This window comes from Neopsephotus bourkii, unplaced genomic scaffold, assembly GCF_033783945.1.
Source record: "Neopsephotus bourkii isolate Nb327-2 ecotype Australia unplaced genomic scaffold, CSIRO-AGI_Nbou_v1 NB_1292, whole genome shotgun sequence".
In the NCBI taxonomy this organism is placed as follows: Eukaryota; Metazoa; Chordata; class Aves; order Psittaciformes; family Psittacidae; genus Neopsephotus; species Neopsephotus bourkii.
This window is the reverse complement of record NW_026901776.1, coordinates 857,423-876,865: the sequence shown is the minus strand read 5'-3', so window position 1 is coordinate 876,865 and position 19,443 is coordinate 857,423. Positions and strand designations below refer to the sequence as shown.

The following is a 19,443-nucleotide window of genomic DNA, read 5'->3' as shown; positions in this document are numbered from 1 at the left end:
CACAGAGCAGTGCATTTCTTGTTAAGATCAGGAAAAAACTTTACACTGTATTATGGGAGGCATAGCAACAGAGAACTGCACTTACACAACTAAACTAATTCTGCAGCCACAGAACTCTCATGCTGCTTCAAGGAAGTGATTTTTTTTTAACATGGCTTAACACCAGGAGTTTGTACCAGAGAATACTGATGAGGATGCATAGTCTCATCTTATGGCACCAAATATAAAACCTACCTTGACTATAGAGCGTTATTACTGCTGATGATTAATAATTAAAGATGCTCTGCCTGCTTAACAGAGGAAGGGGAAAAATCCCAGCTTTCTCTAACTCCTGAATACATAAAACCCAAAACAAAACCCCCAAAACAAAAACCCCACAAAACTCACAGGCTTCAATTCATCCTAACCAAAGGGAAGAGGAACAGTACGTGCTTCTGGGCCTTTGAAGATACACCTTCAGGGTATGCTTTGAATAATGGTATTAAAAGCGTTGAAGGCAGAAGAGTAAGATGCATGGTTTCTTGTTGGTCCAGCTTTCTTTTCCTAGGGTACTCTTCCCTTCATACATACTACTGGTTTAAAGGGCCTGCAGCTGGAAAACTTCCAATGTACTACTCCTAATTTTATGTAGGCATGTTCCACAAGATATATTAGAATAAATACTGGGGTGAGCTGCCAGAATGAACCAAAGCAACCACATAGCAGAAGTCTCAGATGGTGGAGAAGTTTTATATAAAAATAAGAAAAGCTACCTCATTGGGAAAGCTTGATTACACAAAATTGTTTATATCCAGCAACTGAGCAGGCATGAAATGGCACTAAGCACACTTCACATTGCCAGTTATAATATCCCAACAGGCACAAGGCTATATTTTACAGTAAGACTAGGAGATTCTCTGACAGCCGTAGTGTTTCCAGTGCTCTCCCCATTCAAGGAGAACTGCAAGTGCTTAAAAACTCCCAAGACATGGCACAACATAAACATACTTTGCTGTAGATAGTATTTTCTCATAAAACAGATTTACAGACTTACTATTGAGCACTGCAAGTCACGAAAAAGGAATTACAATTCACTGACATTAACACTAAAGACACCTTTCATCAACTTTCAGCCATTCAGTCCTGGCAACTAGGTCCATTGAGTGAAAAGGCTATTTATTATTCTGTGCCTAATCACAGAGCAAAGATTCCTCCTCAGCATGCAGATAAAAGGGATAGGCTATCATCCGTAACTACATAATGTCTCTGACTAAAAGCAGCCATCCTGAATCTTTTCATGCTTGATCACTTTCAGAAGCAGCTTAAGGCTGCCCAGGGAAGACATTACAGCAACCTTCTTCAGTTAGTCTTCTCCGAGGGCTGAGACTATAACTCTCCTTGCTTTCCAGAACCGTAAATGAACACCTGTGTAAAACTATCCTTTAGCTGTCAGAAGCCAAGCACCTCTGGCTATTTCTTTTGAGAATATGCTTGAGCCAACACCACCAATGACAGCACCAGTCCTACATTTAATCCAAACCATTACCTCCCTACACCAAAGCAAAGCCTTACGTGGATGTGAAGACTAAAGGAACTGAACCCAATTAAAGCCAGCCCAGTCAAGAAGAAACAAACATCTCTGCTAAATTTTGTTCACCTTTATATGTATGTATTAATCTATAGATAAGCAGAGGGTTTTGCCCCTTATCGGCCTTTCCCCCTCAATCTTGCTCTCAGTTCCATTTTGCTATGTCTGTGTACATAATTTTAAAGTACTATTTAAGCCATTAACAAAACTGAAGTGGTATTATAGCATGTAGAACAAGATACTATACTTTGTTTTAGCAAAAAATTACAGAACTTTTCTCTGTAACATGCCTCTAAATAGTAATTCAGGACATAACGAATTACCTCCTGGAGAATCCCTTCTCAATTATAAGCAGAGATTAACAAGACCTACAACTATTACGGTGTTCTGAAGTGACCTAGTGTGAATCCCATTCCATTTCTAGTAGCAACTTATGAGGTTGCTATTTACAGTTACATATATGAACTCTACTGCGTAGATCTGAGTTCCTAGCTACAAAATACTTGACAATTTAGAAATCTAAAACCGGGCAATTAAAATTATTCACTGCAGAGCTGGAATTAGCAGCAAATTTATGCTTTGCTGATGTGATGGAATCTTTGCTTTAAGGTACTTGGAAAATTTTATAAAGCTACATATTCAGACTAAACATTAGTCTTATTTGCATATAAAATACTATCTTCCGTAATTCACACTCCCCTGAAAATATCCCCAGAGGCTAGATAGGATATTCACTTTGTAAGCTGATCCATCTGATCTACACAAGCCTAACTTGGAAATATCACACAACAGTTTTATGTGCATTGTGGTTGAAAGTAACTTGTTATTTAACATCAAATATTTTGTTTTACTAGAGCACTGTTTGAAAATGCACAATACATTCAGTAAATTCTGATTTAACACAATTTCAGCCAGAAACCTATAGTAGCCTGGCTGAAGATATGAGAGTTTCAGGACTGAAACAATGCCAACAAGTGTGTAAAGATGATTACATTTAGAGTCAAGACTTGTTTCAGTTCTAGTACACCCACTTTAAAAAAGCCATCTGCAAGCAGTTACAGTTAAGACTGTATAGATAATAGGGTAACTATTTCAATACTCAGTGACAAACTGCTTTTAACAGTAATTTCTGTAATGTGGCTACATGAGGGTTTTAAACAAGACTGATTATCACACCTCTCACAGTCTGCTTATTTTCCCTTTTAAAAAGTTCTGATCCACCCCCAGAATTATTTTAATTTTCAGATTCTTTGAACATTTTGCTCAGCTGTTCAACTAGTGCTACAAGCTCAGGGTTCCCCCCAAGGGATTCAATTTGTTTATAGGCTTCAGATTCAAGCTCCTTCAATGTATTCCGCGTGTACTCAAAGGAGCCCACATTTTCAAGATAATGTACACAGTACTTTTTTATATCTATGTTCTCTGTCCTTTGCCGTAAAATGTTTTGCACCTGAGTACTTTCAGGTCTTGACCAAATGGCATGAATGGTTGGGAATGAGAACTTGCCCTCAGTTAAGTCTTCACAAAAACTCTTGTTTTCACTATATTCTTTGGAGTGCAAGTTGGCATAGTCATCTCTTATTTGGAAGAAGAGGCCAAGTGTGTTAAGGAGTGGCTTTAAGTCTTTCTTATAATTTGAGAACAGCTGCATGAGGCCTACAGCTAATCCAAAGAGACCACCTGTCTTTTGCAGTACCATAGCTTTATATTCAGCTTCTGTAGGACAAGTGTAAGTATCCCTCCAGTAAATATCCAAGCCTTGACCTTTATGGAGTTCCAAAAGTTGACGGGTAAAAACTTTAACAGCATCTGGATGATCAAGGGTTAAAACCTTCTCTAGGCCAAGGAAATACACATAATTAGCACAGTTGATTACAGATGGAATTCCATAGATACTGTGTGCCACCGGAAAGCCCCGTCTCAGCTTTGAGTTATCTTCAATATCATCCACAAGTAGGCTTGCATTGTGCAACATCTCTGTCACTTCAATGATAACCTGTTAGAAAAAGAGAAAATTACTAAGTCTCCCACTGTAATTTAACCTCCAGTTTTGCAAAACCACTTTTAAAATGGACAAGGTTTTAAAGAATGGTATTCTCTATCAGTGAGGTTCCCCTTTAGTCTACTTGCTTCTACCAGCAATACAGATTTATGAGCCAGTTTGCTGTAAGTCCTGGGTCTTGTGGTCTTTTGTGTAATGTTGTGAACTTACTTGCTGAAAAGTTTCCACTTACATGCTCCTCTTCATCGTTGCTACAGTTCTAAGATATGCCATTGTCTAGGAGTCAATGCAGTAACTATTACTGGAAACATGAATAGAGGAAAAGCAACACAATGTTGTGACAAGTGTAGATGCACTAACTTGAGATCTCCAAGGTCAGTTCTTACAAGTGTTGGGTATCATTCATGTTTGTCTTGTAAACCTTGTTTTCATAAATGGAGAGAGTTCACCTTTCTTTCCCCATGTTTGTATAGTTCAGTACTGAGTTCTTAAAAGGTAGACTGTTCTTTCTGGAACATCATTTGGAAAATTCTTGACAGAAAAATGAGCTACAGCTTTTTGGGAAGCTTCCTAACACTTACTTTACTGCTTGTTACTAAGTGGACTAATATCATATATCACCTGAGGTACACAAACTGATCAAAACATCAAGCTTGTAGCTGACTACATTTGACTAAAAGTGAACCTTAATTCCAAAACAGGACAACTGAACTAAAAAAATAAGATTTTTAACTCTTAATTAGCTAACACTGTATTATCTATTTATTATTTACTATATACAGTTTTTATTGCACAGCTGCTATGCAGATAACAGCTGTATGCAGCACCTGCTTACATGGCAATAAATTTAAGCACATAAAACTGCATGCTGTATAAACCCACTGCAAAACACATTAAGATATGTGTTTTAAAGCTAATGAACCAATTACACTTGCTAGCTATAAATATTGCCCTCCATCAATATTCATCAAAAACCCCTGCTTCTAAAAAATACTAAGGCCACCATTAAATAGTGGCAAGTACCTTGTATGGTCCTATTTGGTGGACGTTGTAGGAAAGACTTCACTGCAAGCATCTTCTTGAGCAGCAAGCCACCTAGTATTCAGTGTCCCAAAGACTAAAACCCAAACCCCAGAAATCCAACTGTTTGTCCCAGATATAGATGCAAGAACAACCTACTCAAGAAATACTAATGACTCTTCTACCAGTTAGAAGTGAGCCCCACTTTGACCTGTGAAATTATGTTGCAGCCCACTGACTTTCAATCAGAGGATAGAGTACTTACTGAAAGCAACTTTGCATACCTATTTGTCTGGATATTCTTTTTGTCCATTACCTCATTCTCATTCTCAGTAATATCACGGAAGTCCGCCTGTTTTCTGCAAGTTCCTCAGATAAGCCTATTCCAGAATTTCTCTTACTAACCTGTCTCACCACACTGTCAGTTTGATGAACTTTTGCAGCTTCTAGACATTTAAGGTTTAATTGAAACAGTGCTTCATGACTGAGTGCTTGAATTACATTATATTGTGAACTTAAAAGACAATGTCAAAAATGCTTCAGAGTTGAAAGTAAGAACCAAAAAAGTTCAGACAGCCAAAAAAAAAAAAGCAAGCTTATTTTAGAAGACGTGAGGAAGTCGCCTGAGGAAAAGAAAAGACTGCTGTTCATAATGAAAGCTGAAGAGCAAGCACAGAGTGTTATGCCTTCTTATAACCTATCCAATCAGTAGCTGCTGCACTATCACTCTGACACACAGATTTCTATCTCCCTTCTTGCAATAGGTTTAAAATTTGCTTGGCCCCGTACTAGGCTATTTCAGTGCCTTTTTAGAAGAAAGTTCATCTGACAAGCCCAGTGTTCTCTAATTCAGCAAGATGAAGTGTCTCAGTGCAGAGTGAGGGGGAAGAGACCATTTGCCTGGGAAAAATGTGAAATGGTGGAAGCCAATAGTAATATCAACTGCCAAGGAACAGTAGCCTCAACTGTATCATCTAAAACTACACGCAGACACATGATCTAAGGTGGAAAAATAAAAGCATCCAATAACAAGGGCCAGAATTCAGATTTTTAATAACAGAAATACAAATAGCTGGAAGGGAATCAGGCTGCTAGACACCTGGAACATCTTAGCAAGATCACAAGACATGGCAAAAAGATGACTAGAGGTGGTCCTTCAGACTTCAATAACCTTAAGTTATTAAAATTGGTACAAGTATGCACAAAAGCAGTAATAATTGCAGGCTGAAGATGACAGGGTCTTGTTTTTGTCCTTGAATGACCCAAATAATGAAAATATCAAGTTCCCTCACAAACAGCTTATGTGGTAAAGGAAATATTAAAACATCAGTTTTCTTCATAAAGATAACCAGAACAAGTGGTCCAAGTTTTCAATAATGCTTATATGTTTGTCAGCTTAAATGTGACGGGTAGAATTGCTAACTTCTGTTCATACAGACACTGCTGCTTTAGTTAACTATAGCACATGAAAGAAGGTGGATCCATGTCATGGGTGCTCAGCCAGAGGAAAAGAGACAACAGCCAGACTGCAACATAAGGAATCCCAGTTGGACAGAATGAAAAAGTTTGCTGTCATGGGAAGATAGGCCCTGAGGCTGCAGAATCTACATCCTCACATTTTCAAAACTCAGCAAGGATCCCAAAAACCTTAAGGAGCTAGGGAGCAAAACCCGCTTTACACAGGGGGCTGCCCCAGATAGCTTCCAGAGGCTTCTTCCAGTTTGAATTCTGATCTACCATATTAGACTAAACCTATGCATACAATACAGAGGTTGCTATATAATACATTTTATTTGAATGCATAGCTGAGCATGTGTAAGATGTGTCTAGCTGGAAGCCAGAATAAATCTGTCTAAAAATTAGAGAGGCTGGAATACAGAAGAGTTACAAGATGACGAATGCAGCATCTTCCATTGTTTATATCACTTTGACCATTTTGATATTTGAGGACTACTAGGTATCACTCTTACGCCACATGGAAGAAGACTCCTTCACAAACTCCAAAGGTACTTCTGTGAATAATTAATGAAACTAACCAAGGACCAGCTTGATAAGTGTCAAAACCCATAATTGGTTATTTTAATGCCTTACATTGTCTTGGACACAGAGTATTTTGCAATGTCTAAATGCAGTTTAGCAAAAGTGTAGTCTAACCGAGATAAGTTTTCATTTGACAAGCCACAGTGTATAAATATGCAGCCATACATCTCATATAGCTCTGTCCAAAAGAAAAGCAAAAGGGAAGAAGAAAACCTAGTTTAAAGCTTCTCATTAAAGAGTAAGGACTCTGGACTGAATAAGAAGTCCACAGTTTCAGGTCCAAAATAAATAGTGCTTTATAAAGTTCATCTCCATCTTTGATATCCTTGTATCAAAACAGTTTTTTTCACCCATTATATTTGTGTAGTTTACAAGGTAACTGTTTAGCTTCTTTCACAAGTCTTTGAAAACTCAGTGTTAATTATTAAGTGGGTAACAATGGTAGCTGCTTATCTACAACTTAACAGGTTGAGTACACTTGGAACTAAGTAACTATCCTACATTGGACAAGCCATGGAAGTAACTTTTTTTAGTGTTACATCACAGTCAAAGCTTTGCACTGAAGTTGTCTTCCTGAAAGCTTACTTTAATGTATTCAGAAATTAGTACATTTAAGACTGGTGATCATTTATGCTATGTAAGAGAATCATCTGTTATCAGTAGTCTTGGAAGAAAGATTAATAGCCCTTTAAAGTAATTAGCCAGTACCTGTATTTTATCTTCTGGAACATTCAGCCAGTGATTAAAGGCCTGTGACAGTTTGGTTCTCACTTGCTTACCTACAATAAAAATATTACAGGCATTTATAAAAAGCACATAAAGTTCATTATTAGGGACAACAGTTTGTCTTAGCTACAGCTGATTTGAGACCAGTAAACCTATCAGTGTGGTCACCTGAAAGCAGAAAACACATCCTAGTGGGTTACCTTGTTACCTCATTGTATAAGTATCATTTATATCAGTTTTAAACATTTCACGTATGAGAAGCGCACATTTACAGTTACTATATTTAGTTTTGGTAGTTTAATTGGTAAGTGATCCTGACTATGTTGGTAACATGTACAGATCAACTTACTACTTCTGAAAGTAAACCCTAGTTTGCTAGGCATGTTGATTTTGTGTATGTAACAGACGAAGAAGTTTCAGTTATGACTCATTATTAGTTGAAGATATGGATATTTGTTGAAAATCTATTCATCTCCATTTTTAGGTCTTTCTCCTGTAGTACTCTTTACTTGCTACTGACAATTTGTAAAACACAAAAGTGATATTTGATATATTTAGCAACTCTAAAAAAAATCTGAACAGAACATTCTGAACAGAACTTTCCAGTAATTCACATTTATCTTACACCCAAGAAGCCTACTTAAAAATAATAAGATTTGTTCTGCCTTGGCTAAACCTAGTTTGGTGGAGCCAAGCAGTCACCCTGTTTCATAGGAATAAAAGATCAAAAATCCAAGTTCAGTGTTAAAACAATAATTACTGTTTAATTCAGATACATTTTACATAAAATTTTAATAGAAGTTAATCCATTGACATCAGCTTTCTTTAATAAATCGTTAGGAGTCACATACTGATGATCAATATGAAATAAAGTCACTCCCTACCCACACTGAAACAATGCTGCTCTGAACTTTGGGAAACTTAGCTATGAGCAAGATCTTCAAATAACTGCAAGCCAAATATCTGTGCATATGTAGCTCACATCAACAAGGCACCTGGAATAAAAGCTTTACATTCCAATGCAGTGCAACCTGGACAGTGGGTTCCATATTACTCAAGATCTACTGAGACACAGCTTAAGGATTCTGCAATATTAGTCCTCATGTTGATGATGCCATCTTGCCCATAGCACTAAAGAAATTTCAACAGCTGAATCTCTCCCTAAGGCTTCTCTATTGCTGTGTGACCAGCACATACAGAACGGAATAATAAAAAGGGGTAAAGATTCACTTGCAGTGATACACCACAGAGAAATTGGACTGAGGATATTTCTTTTTCTAATTAAGTCACCACCAGGTAAGCAATAGCTTTGTGGTTTGGACTTTTACTCCCTGACTCAGAGGGCTTCAATTTTTGTCTCAATCCTCAAACACTTCCACTGCTTCCTGTCACCACCATCTTCTGGTTTCCATCAGAAAAGAATAACCAAAGGTGCTTCTTATTTCATAGAATGGTATTGGTTCCTGGTCTCAAAAGCCTAAACGCAGAAGCCTCTGTTCCTTGCAACACCTTTCCTCTCCCCACACTAGACAGGGCAACAATACAAGAACACCAGGACAAAATTTAAGAAGAGTAAAACTTAACACTGGTAGAATTATCCCATTTCTTCGGTGTTATGTGTTACGCTCTGTTAATTATTTGAGGGAGGCTATTGTGAAACTGAAGAATATAGAGGTCTAACTTCTAAAATTAGACACTCTACCTATTGTATAGAACTGTAATAACAGACATAACTGCATCAAGCTTTTATTACAGTTATGCTAAATGTATTTTGTTTAATCTGTTTAAGATCCCAATATTACCCAAATCAAACAGTAACTACAGAAAGATTTTCTCACTAGAAACGCTGGGTGGAAAAGGTGAGGAAAAAAAGATGTACTGAGGATAATCCCTCCCAACTCTTCAGACAGATGAGATGCTTCTATAAAAAAAAAGGAAAAATCAGCCTGACTTACTCTCTATATGCACAGTTGTTCTTGTGACACGGTACATATCTTCCAGCTCTAGACATGCTCCTGATCAGTACTCCACTCTTGCTGCAGTGAAGTGACCACAAATTATGCTGTTAGGGCAGCACCCCACTTGATAGTGAGTGTACATAAAAGGGCTAGAACAGCTTGGGAAAGAGCAGAGGGACTATTAACCTAGCTCTCATTAGAGCCTCACCAAGCTAATTCAACTTATTACACCAGCAGAAAACTCTTTTTTGCTAGGTTAGCTTTCTGCCAGCTTTAGATACTGAGTCAGCTTACGAAATGGATCTGCCAGTTAGTACAGGGTAAGCAGCAGATGCTGAGACGGAAGAAGGGGGCACTGCACTTCTAGAGAGAGCAAACTATTACCTTAGCTGTCTTGTACACTTCCACTTTTACCTCTGTCCTCTGATGGATTAAGGCTAAATGGACAAATTCCCCAAGCAGACCTCCCCACAAAGCTACAAAAACACTACAGCCAGCGTAAGTGAACTGCAGAAAGACAAGCAAAGAGAGCAAGCATATACACTTCTAAATCTGGGCAGCCACTTGTGACAGATTTAGGGTCACTGTAGAATTCTCTAGCTTAACTCCTCTATTCAAAATAGGGTTAACTAGTCCAGGGTTGTGATCCTGATTTTTGCCTTGTTCCTTCTCCTCAGGATCCAGAATGCCACCATCCCATGGTCACTGCAGCTAAGCTTGCCTCCAGTCTTCACGTCCTAACCAATTCTTTCTTGTTTCTAAGTGCAAGATCCAGCAAAAAGCCTTCCTTCATCAGCTCCTTAATCATCTGTGTCATCAGTTGTCATTGATGCATTCCAAAATCCTCATGAATTGCCTGTACTTTGCTGGTTGCTGCTTCTAGAAGATACCGAGTCTAAGCTAGAGTCTCTTATGAGGACCAGTGCCTCTAAATATGAGGACTCTTCCAGTTGTCTGAAGGCCTCATCTACTTCCTGCTCAGGTAGTCTGTAGCAAAGACTCGCTATAGTGTCATCCTATTGATCTGCCCTCTAATCTTAAACAACAAGCTGCCAACAGGCTTATTGTCTGAAGGCAGAGCTCCACACAGTTCAGTTGCCCTTTCACATAAAAAGCAGTTCCCACCCCTCTTTACCCCAGATTGTTTTACTAGGCAGTCAAAATCCATTGCAGCACTTCAGCTGTGCAAGCTATTGTGCATCAGATACCCCAATAAAACTGCAGCCCTGTAACTCCTCCTGCTTATTCCCCATGCATTTGTGTACAGGCACACCAGAGAAGCACTCAGTCCTGCACAGTCCCTGGAAAAATAAGTGAGAGCTTCTCCCATCATGTTGTCCTGTTCATACTTCCTTGTTTGAGTACATACACCTAAGACAGGCTGCCTTCAGCTCTGCACTGTTGATTACAAGATGTTGCTTTTGTCCCCATCAGCCTACACCATTTTGTTTGGAAGTTCACCTTTTTTTACTTGACTGTGTGTAGTCATTCCCCTGTACTGTAATTTTTAGTTTAAGCCCTTTCTCACCAGGTTGTTCAGCCTGTTTGCAGAGATTTTTGCCCTGACTTGGGTAGGTGGATGCTGTCTCCTCCTAGTAGTCTTTGACCTACAAATGGAGTCACATGGTCATAAAACCCAACTAACCACTTGATGATATGCGGGATCTGTTTGTTCTTCTTAATCGTGAGGGGAACAGGGTTGAGGGTAATGGAGAAAAGCCACCCGGCTTCCTGTGTCCTTGGCCCTCATTCCAAAAGCCACATACTGATGCCTGATAAGCTCCAGGCATCCTCTTGCTATATCCATTAGTGCTCAAGTGGAAGAAGTGCAGAGTTAAGTAGTCTGAGGGTGAAACACACCTTGACAGTTCGCTTATAGCATCCCTGATCAGAGCTATCCAGAAACAGCAAATCTCCACAAGACAGAAGCTCTGTTCCCTGCAGGAGTCAGTTTCTCCACTAGTATCACTTGCTGCTGCCGAGGTGCTGGTCTAATGTTTGTTGTATATAAAGCTCCCAGCTTTGTGTCTTCCTTCAGTGCACCAAACCTATTTGGCAATTGCACACCTGCTCGAAGAACAGGAATCTTTCTCCTAGTGCCAGAAGCCATCAACAGAGTCTTTACCACTGTGGGAGTCTCCATTTCCCAATGTGACATGCACAGACTGTTCTTGCTCCTCCTTCAATATACCTGGATGTTTCAGGCTCTTGAACCTGCAAGATCTTGCTCTTTTTGTTATTTCTGATGCTGTGCAGCATGCTGACCCTCTTCCACTGCTCCTTTGCTTTGTGACACATTTTCCACCACTGCACACACCTTTCAGGTGCAGGGATATCACTTTCTTCTGTCTCAGGGGGCTCCCTCAGGCATCTCTGCAGCTCAGATACCCTAGACATACAGTCTCCCTCAGGAAATTTGCCCAAGTTGTAACCCCTGATGTGCCAAAGGTAGCTGTGCCAGTGGCAGAGATCATGCCTTCTGGTGCTTAACTCCTTCACCAAGCTGGTCAGGTTCAACAGCCCAGAAGAAAAAGCTAAAACCAGAAGCCAGTCTTTATTGTTTAGCCTGCTGAAAAAGCCTAGGAAAGACTGCAGCCAAGACCACAGGGACATGAAAGGGAAGATGTACAGTTATGAATAGGACCAGAGCCTATCCCTTTCAAAAGAAAGCTGTTGATCACATCAGTTTTACTGCAGCTGAAATTTCATACACTCCTTAATGCTACAAAAACAGCTACTGGTGTTAACTCAGCCACTCTGAGATAAAAGATACATCATATGAGTGAATCAGGCCACTTTGAGACAAACCACACTGGAATTTGTGAAAATTAGTTCTGTTTATTGTACTTTGTTTAGAAGACTAAAAGTCACAAGACTAGGTTAAGTAGAACACTGCTATAAACTAGTATGGCAATGCTCTACTACAGTGAGATTTTAAAAGAGAAGTTACTATTACAGAATGTGTGTTCTCCCAAGCAATAATTTCTGTTAGTGAAGGGATAAACAATTACTATACTAGCAGTTAAAACAGGAACATAGGAGAAAAAACCCCCCACAACAAAAAAAAAAAACCCACACAACCAAAACCCCTACCACCTTAACCCTAGTAGTTTCTCTATCCTAGTGCTGTTGAAGTCAAACAGACGAGCTTAGTTTAAGTATCACCCCAAACTGTAACCATCAGAAGTCCTATTTCATTAATCATAGAGTAGTCTGGGTTGGAAGGGACCTTCAAAGGTCACCTGGTCCAAACCCCCTGCAACAAGCAGGAACATCTTCATCTAGATCAGGTTGCCCAGAACCACATCCAGCCTGGCTTTGAATGGTTCCTGTTCATCCATAATCGGCATAGCTGACATTGGGCAAAGCCAGTGTTTCAAAAATAGTAAACGTCCAGCTACATGACTGCAAACCCTCTCTGCTTCACCTGTCACTCTGTACAATCTTTCCACAGATATATAGGTATTTCTGCATAGAGAGAGGTATATCTTACCCCTCACCTTCTCCAAAAGGTAAACTAAATTAGAAAAAGACCATGTTAAAGCACGATAGAATATAAAACCCTCGCACTATCAGTAGTATAACGTTATGTAAGCCGTCAGTTTAAAGCAATCAGGGTTGAACTCACTCAAAGTATAGGAGTTTAGCCAGAGAAGTCAAGGTGGAAAGGTTTAGTGTATATCCTAGATGCATAATTTAAAGTGAAAGCTAACTGAAGAGCTATTGGTCAAACACTTTTGCCTATGGAATCCTTTTTTGGGTGGGACACCTTTTGGTTGTTGTATATTTCGTATTAGGAAGCTCAGCTTTTTTTGCTGGTACCTACAATAGCTTAAGAAAATTGTTAGCAACTAAAGGTACAGAGGTGTTACAATATACATTGGTTATATGAGATAATTTAACCAAACAAAAAGTACACCTAAAGATAGCGTTTGAGGAAAGTAAGTTTCTTCAGGACCAGCTCTTAGAAAGATCTCTAGAACACTGTAGGCTCATTTGCAAGGTATTCTCTAGCAAATTCTCCAGCAAAACTAAGTTTAACATACCCAAATAGAATATGCTGTGAAGATATGGGAAAGAAGCTTTCTGGCATTAAAAGGACGTATTACTGCCAAATTCTTTCCTTTTCTTATTTTTCAACTCGTGGAGTGCTAACTGTCAAGCCAAATAAAAATCACTAATGTAGACAAAACAATCCTGAGTATTTGAACAGATCAATAATTAAATTATACACAGGAATAATGACTTGGGACCCACCATACTGATATACAGGTGTTGTTGCAAACGTGCAAAAACCACTGCACCTCCGATTCATTTTGCTACATGTCCAGACAGAAGGTCTTCTACCCTGGTCAGATATAATTTGGTCAATTATTTTCCTTAATATTTACCATATTTTGGATCTTCCTTAACTCCACCAGTATGCAATAAAAGCTGGACAGCAGACAATGATGCAGTAGTCCCAGTGGAAAAGTAGTTCCACTACTATTTTTACAAAGTTAGTCACTTTGACAGATTCTATGGTCTTCCTTACACTTTAGGTGCACAAGTAAAAGCCACAACAAGCAATCTGACTTTTCACAGAGGCTTCTGACATGCATATCCATACGGTAGTTCTTTATCAAACTGAGTCCTGAATTACGCTAAAATATGCACCATTCAAGACTGAGAAAATAATCTAAATGTGTTTCTAGTGACCTGATACTACACAAGGATTGGCTGATTCTCTGGCAAGTGACACCATCCAGGGACAACTGAAATTTGCTGAAAGAATAGCTGGCCCTACACATACCAGCAGAACAAATTACACAAATGAAACACACACTTTCAACAAAAATATACACAACCCACTGGGTCCAGTACAGGAAGCTGGTAAATTCAGGCTGATGTTTTGCTATTTAAGAATGGGCTCAACTCCTTAGTATTTGCCCTTTGCAGCTGTAAAAAGTAGCAAGTCAGCTACTCTGAAAAGAGAACAGAGTAACTAAAAAACTACTTACACTGCAACAGACTCAAGAGCTATTGTAACAATTTCAAAAAGTGTGGTTCTACAAGAGGAAGAAACGAACAAATACTGAAAAGTGTTACTTTTAATTATTCTTCAATTCACAAATCAAGAAAGGATAAACTTCCTGCCTTATACTTGCTATGAAAACGCTTTTGATATTTAAGAGCAACACGGTACAAAGAAACTTGCCTGGCAGTTGAAGTAAGTACTGGTATGGCTCTAGGATTCTTTTAGAAGTTTCATCCATCCCATCCATTTCTTTGTTTCATAAGAGGTAGTTCACTGTTAAAGGAAGTGTTATTTAACACTATTAAAACCAAAAATAAGAGAAGTAAAAAGTAGATGCATGCAAATTCAGCTGACTTCAAGGTTAGGTGCAAATATTTCAACTTTGCACATGGCACCTTCCGTTAATAAAATTCTCCCAGATTTAATTTAGAAAAGAAACAAGCATATGTACTAAACAGAGTTTTCTTTATTCATGAATAGTTTAAACCAACTCCTGGACTTTGTTTGCTCTTTTATGTATTGCAGCGCTCAGTATTTAAAACATCAGCATTTGCAGCAATGAAGCTCTACTTTAAAGGAGACAGCACATACAAAACCTCGTATGACTAATCTGATTAGATCTCCTTAAATGCTTTCCCCATACAAAAGTAGAGATGCCTAAGAGCAGAAAAATATGTCACACCAAGGCAACTTCAGAAGTTGTACACCAGCTTCAGCCTTCTGATAGAATTCTTCGGTCCTGTTTTAGAAGGCAGAACAGGAATATACCATTTTCTTACTTCTGTTTCAGCATAAAGACATCTTTATAGGCTTTCCCATATACTACATAGATAATAGACTTTTATGAGCAATCTTTTACAATCCAACCCCTACATAGCTCAACAATTGTCTATTGATTATGTTTCAGTTCACATAACTTTGGTCATCTATATCTGCATTTTTTCCAGACTCTTCTGTAATAGATTTTCTGTCCTTTCACCTCTAGCCTTCCTTGCTGCACTGCAGATGCAGCAGCTCAAAAACAACTCTTCTAATGTCATTTTAAGATAGGAACTGCAGCAGGAGCATAAAGTCTCATGCTACTTCAACATTATTAGCTACTTAGATAGGATCTTGGAAATTCTGTGCTTTTTGCCCCTGGAGCATCTGAAAATTATATAAATTATAAAAACATTTTAAATTGATATTTATAAGTATGGACTTATGCATTTTTAACACAGTTACATTAAAGGGGATGGTTAACATGCATAGAAAAAACTACGTTCCACACTTGCTCCAAGTGATCCAGCAGTACTCTCCCATCAAAAGCTCAGATGATCAACATTAAGACCACTGCTTCCGCTTAAGCTACCTGGACAAACTGGTATTCTCTGGCATTTGTGACTTTTTCCTTTCATTATAGCTCTGTCAGCTCCTGTTTACTCCTATTCCCACCCTCTACACCCATTAAGTATTTGCAGCAGTCCAAAGTAGGGATCTGCACTGATAACCATTTTCCAAACTTAGGTTTGGATCAATTCCTTTATTCGCTTCACTGCATATGTTAATCAAATATATCAGCACTTCAGGGGCAGGAAAGGCTATTTAAGCAAACACAGCTGCCAACAAAATGCTCCTAAGACTGCACCTTTTGGGAAAGCTTTGCATAGTTTCTTAGCAGTAATGCCACAATAAGCAGCACAGCCTTTCCACCTTATCCCATGGTATGCCAGCACAACTGGTAACTAGCGGGGTCAGGCTGCACAGTAATCTAAATCAGATTTGACACCCTTGACTCCCTGGTTTATTGTCAGGTTGCTGGTATAGCTGAAAGGATAAGAACTGCTTTTAAGCTAGCAAGGAGAGTCAGCTGTCAAACTGTACCCTTAAATATCAAAGATAAATCTCAAAGGACTTCAGTGAGGAAGTGAAACTAAAAAGTTTATCATAGTCTAGCCCCAGATGTTAAGCATAAAGCAACTGGTAGAAATAGATATAATGACACTATCAACTTACACTCCCCTGTGACTATTATTTGTCATGAAGCCACACAGTGGTTTAGAATTGAAAGTGCCTCACTGGAAAGAGATGTTAGGGTTGGAATTGTTCCTTTATAAAGTTTTTGCTTAAAAGTAGGTATTAGAAGTCCTTCCTCTCCCTCAGCCTACAAGGAGGTTTCTTGCCTGTCACTAAGACAATATTCAGATTCCCAAACTAACATGAAATTCTCCAGTATTATACAGCACCAAACTAAATATTTGCATCTTTTGGCACAAAACTAACAGTGGTCTACCCAAATGTTTCTTATGAGCAGAAAATCAGTCAGGCACTTCTCCAACAAGTGTGAAGGTTTTTATTTTTTTTAAATAAAAGGGAGGCAAAAAAAGCTCTAACAGATAAAGAGTGCATTGTAAGTTAGTTTTAATCACTACAGTTAAACTTTTCTAGACTGCTAAACTACCTTTAAGTGCAGCAATAAGTAACCTCCACTAAGGAAAAGAGAAATGGTCTGATTATTCCGACAGCTACACGTCTGACACACCTACCCAAACAAGAAAAGTGAGCAGAACCTCCCCAAAGCTTACCCAAAGAAACAGACACTTGATAACTATGCAAATAAAGTTGCTCACAAAGGTCTGGAAGCATGAACACCATGATATGAAACTTGTAATATAACTGCTCTTTGCACAAAGTTATCACATCTGACACGCTTGGGAAATGCTTGATATTAAGGGTTTCCTGCCTAGGTGACTAAGCAGTTTACTAAGGAAGTTACAGTGTTGCAGAAAGTAAGTCTGCTCAGTAAAGACATTTAGAGACAAGATCTCAGTCAGCACGGGGCGGGGGGGGGGTGTGGAGTAAAATTGCCAGGAGTTAAACAATCAATGAATGGGAACGCAAAGCCTTTTGTTAGTGAAAGCGCAAGAATTGATTTCATGTGCGCCTACTGAAAGGATTAAAGCAGTTAAGGTCATTTTGCCTTTTAAAGCAGTACACACACTTGCTGCATTTTAATTCATATGCATGACTAAGATACTTTTCCAGTTATTTCCCAGTATCCCCACATAAACACATAGAACAGCTGTTACGGGCAAAGGCCACACAATCACAACAGAGAGCCCTAAAACTGTCTTTTGGACTGTAACGAACTTCCTCTCTAATGATCACTTTGAAAACACACAAGACACTAAAATAAGATGGTGACATGGGCTTCCATAAGTTGGAACTATCCTAAAACAATACCTGAAGCTGTGATCAGTTTTCTAGAGAAGACACAAGTAATATTAATTCTAGGTTATATTGCAACAAAAAACTTAATTTCTCATCCCACCCCTTCCAATCTGCAGAATATTCTCCCCCTTCCAAAATTAGGGGAATGTGATCACTGAAATAGTCCAGGTTAAATACACAGTTTTTTTTAAAGCCTCACCATCTCAGGCGCTACAATTACAGTACAGTTACACAAAAAAGTAAAGAGAGCAGAGGTGTAGTTCACAAGGAACCAACCAGGACGTTCTTAAATCGGCTCCATCAGACAATTTAGTGCACCAAGATACTGGCTTCATTGTAACCAGTATGCGTGGAAAAGCCCCGAATAGGTGAGTGCAGAAATGAGAAGGTCTGTTTCAGGAATATACACTGTTGCGAATGTGTATTGTTTCAAAGAGGCTATCAAGGCTCTTAATCCAACCGTTATTGGGACACGATTCTTGTCACCCTAGTCCACATTCTCATTCTAATTAGTAGAGTCCTCTTCACAAGCCCTCCTAGGCTAACACCGAACAAAAACTTGTATTCAGCTTCAAGATAGGCAACTTCCCATCTGTGGGATGATAGTCATTCACTTTCCCCGAAGATGCAGCTGAGTAAACAAGCGGCTTTCCAGAGCTACTATTTCAACACTAACGCTAGAACAGCAAAAACATACTGTTGCTGGAACTGTGTTTCGATTTTAATAGGATTTCTAGATATAATTGAGCATGAACGCTATGGAAGCCAGACAATACCAGGGCTGTCCAAGCCCTCGCCCTATACTGTGACTGCACACAGGCGGGAAGGGATGACCCGAGGGTAAAAAACGAGTCGGCAAAAACCGTGGCTACTTCTGAATGGCTACAACACGTGATGAAAACTGACATTTCACAAAGAAGGTGAAATTGCTACCCTGCTCGCAGATATCTAACCCCTGCCCAACACATGATAGTCAACATAACGGATATAGGGTTCATTTTTCGTAGTTCAACATAGGATAGATATGTAACCGCGAAGGAAGCGGCAGAGCCTCTCCAGCTACTCCCACAACGCCAAGGCAAGCAGCCCTGCCTCACCAGCGCCATTTTAGATAGAGTGAGACCGAGAGCCGCGGACTCCTCACTCCCCCTACTCGCTGTCCACCCCCATTTTCTGATCTGCGCTACCGGCAACCGGGCTCGGCCCCCGCCAGGGAGGGAAGCGCCGCCCGCCGCAGCCCCAGCTCCCGAGAGCCCAGTCAGCCCGCCACGGCAACAGCGCCACCGCCCGCAGCGCCACCCAGCACTAACGGAGGCCGCCAGCCCCCCTTCCCTTCAGCCCCTTCCCGGGCAGCCCGCCAACCCCTCCCAGGCAGAGCGGCCGCGGGACCCACTTCCCTTCCCCCCTCGCCTAAGACAGGCTCGCCCTTGACGCCCTTCCCCGAGAAAGCGGGGCGGGGAGAAAGACCGGCTCTTCTTAAGCCCCCACGCCAGGCAGCGACAGCACCTGTTTCCACCAACGGGCAAATAAGGGCAGAGCGCGGGGTCCCAACCCCGGCAATCGCAGCTCACCTAGCCTCCTCCGCCAGCCGGAGCCGCTCCCCCGAGCAGCCTCCGCTCCACGAGTGGCGACAGCCAAAGTACCGCCCCCTTCCGCTCCGCCGGGCGCCACCTTCCCCTGTTGGGGGAAAATGCGCCACCAGCGCGGCATGGCGCAGGCGCAAGCCTGGCCCTCTCGGCTCATTAGCATTCGGACGGGGCCCTGTCCCCTCCCGACGGTCTCGCGCGGTGCGCCCTGGGAGGCGTAGTCCACCGTAGCGCCGCGCCACCTCTCCGTCCGGGGTGAGGCGCTAAGCGGGAACTGCGTGACCCATGAGGCCACGCGGCACCGGGCCTCGGTTTCC

The 19,443-nt window shown here is 40.4% G+C and overlaps 1 protein-coding gene across 3 annotated transcripts; it reads right to left on the bottom strand.

Moving 5' to 3' along the window:
* Positions 1-710: 710 nt before the first annotated feature.
* On the bottom strand, positions 711-19,264 carry GGPS1 (geranylgeranyl diphosphate synthase 1). 3 transcript variants are annotated; one of them, XM_061365688.1, is made up of 4 exons: positions 19,112-19,264; positions 14,511-14,603; positions 7,338-7,408; positions 711-3,563 (listed from the first exon to the last, which is right to left on the bottom strand). In XM_061365688.1, exons 2-4 carry the CDS (start codon positions 14,575-14,577, stop codon positions 2,802-2,804), a joined length of 900 nt encoding a protein of 299 aa, XP_061221672.1. In that variant the 5' UTR covers positions 14,578-14,603; positions 19,112-19,264; the 3' UTR covers positions 711-2,801. The 3 variants fall into 3 exon arrangements, with proteins under 3 accessions (XP_061221672.1, XP_061221673.1, XP_061221674.1); XM_061365689.1 differs by lacking the exons at positions 14,511-14,603; positions 19,112-19,264 and adding an exon at positions 14,316-14,337; XM_061365690.1 differs by lacking the exons at positions 14,511-14,603; positions 19,112-19,264 and adding an exon at positions 9,311-9,332.
* Positions 19,265-19,443: the final 179 nt, after the last annotated feature.

Coding starts and splice junctions, on each gene's coding strand:
- GGPS1 (XM_061365688.1), bottom strand. CDS start 14,577: ATGGATGGGATGGATGAAACTTCTAAAAGAATCCTAGAGCCATACCAG. Junction 7,409..14,510: donor GTACTTACTTCAACTGCCAG/GCAAGTTTCTTT, acceptor TTTTTATTGTAG/GTAAGCAAGTGAGAACCAAA. Junction 3,564..7,337: donor TTCCAGAAGATAAAATACAG/GTACTGGCTAAT, acceptor TTTTTCTAACAG/GTTATCATTGAAGTGACAGA.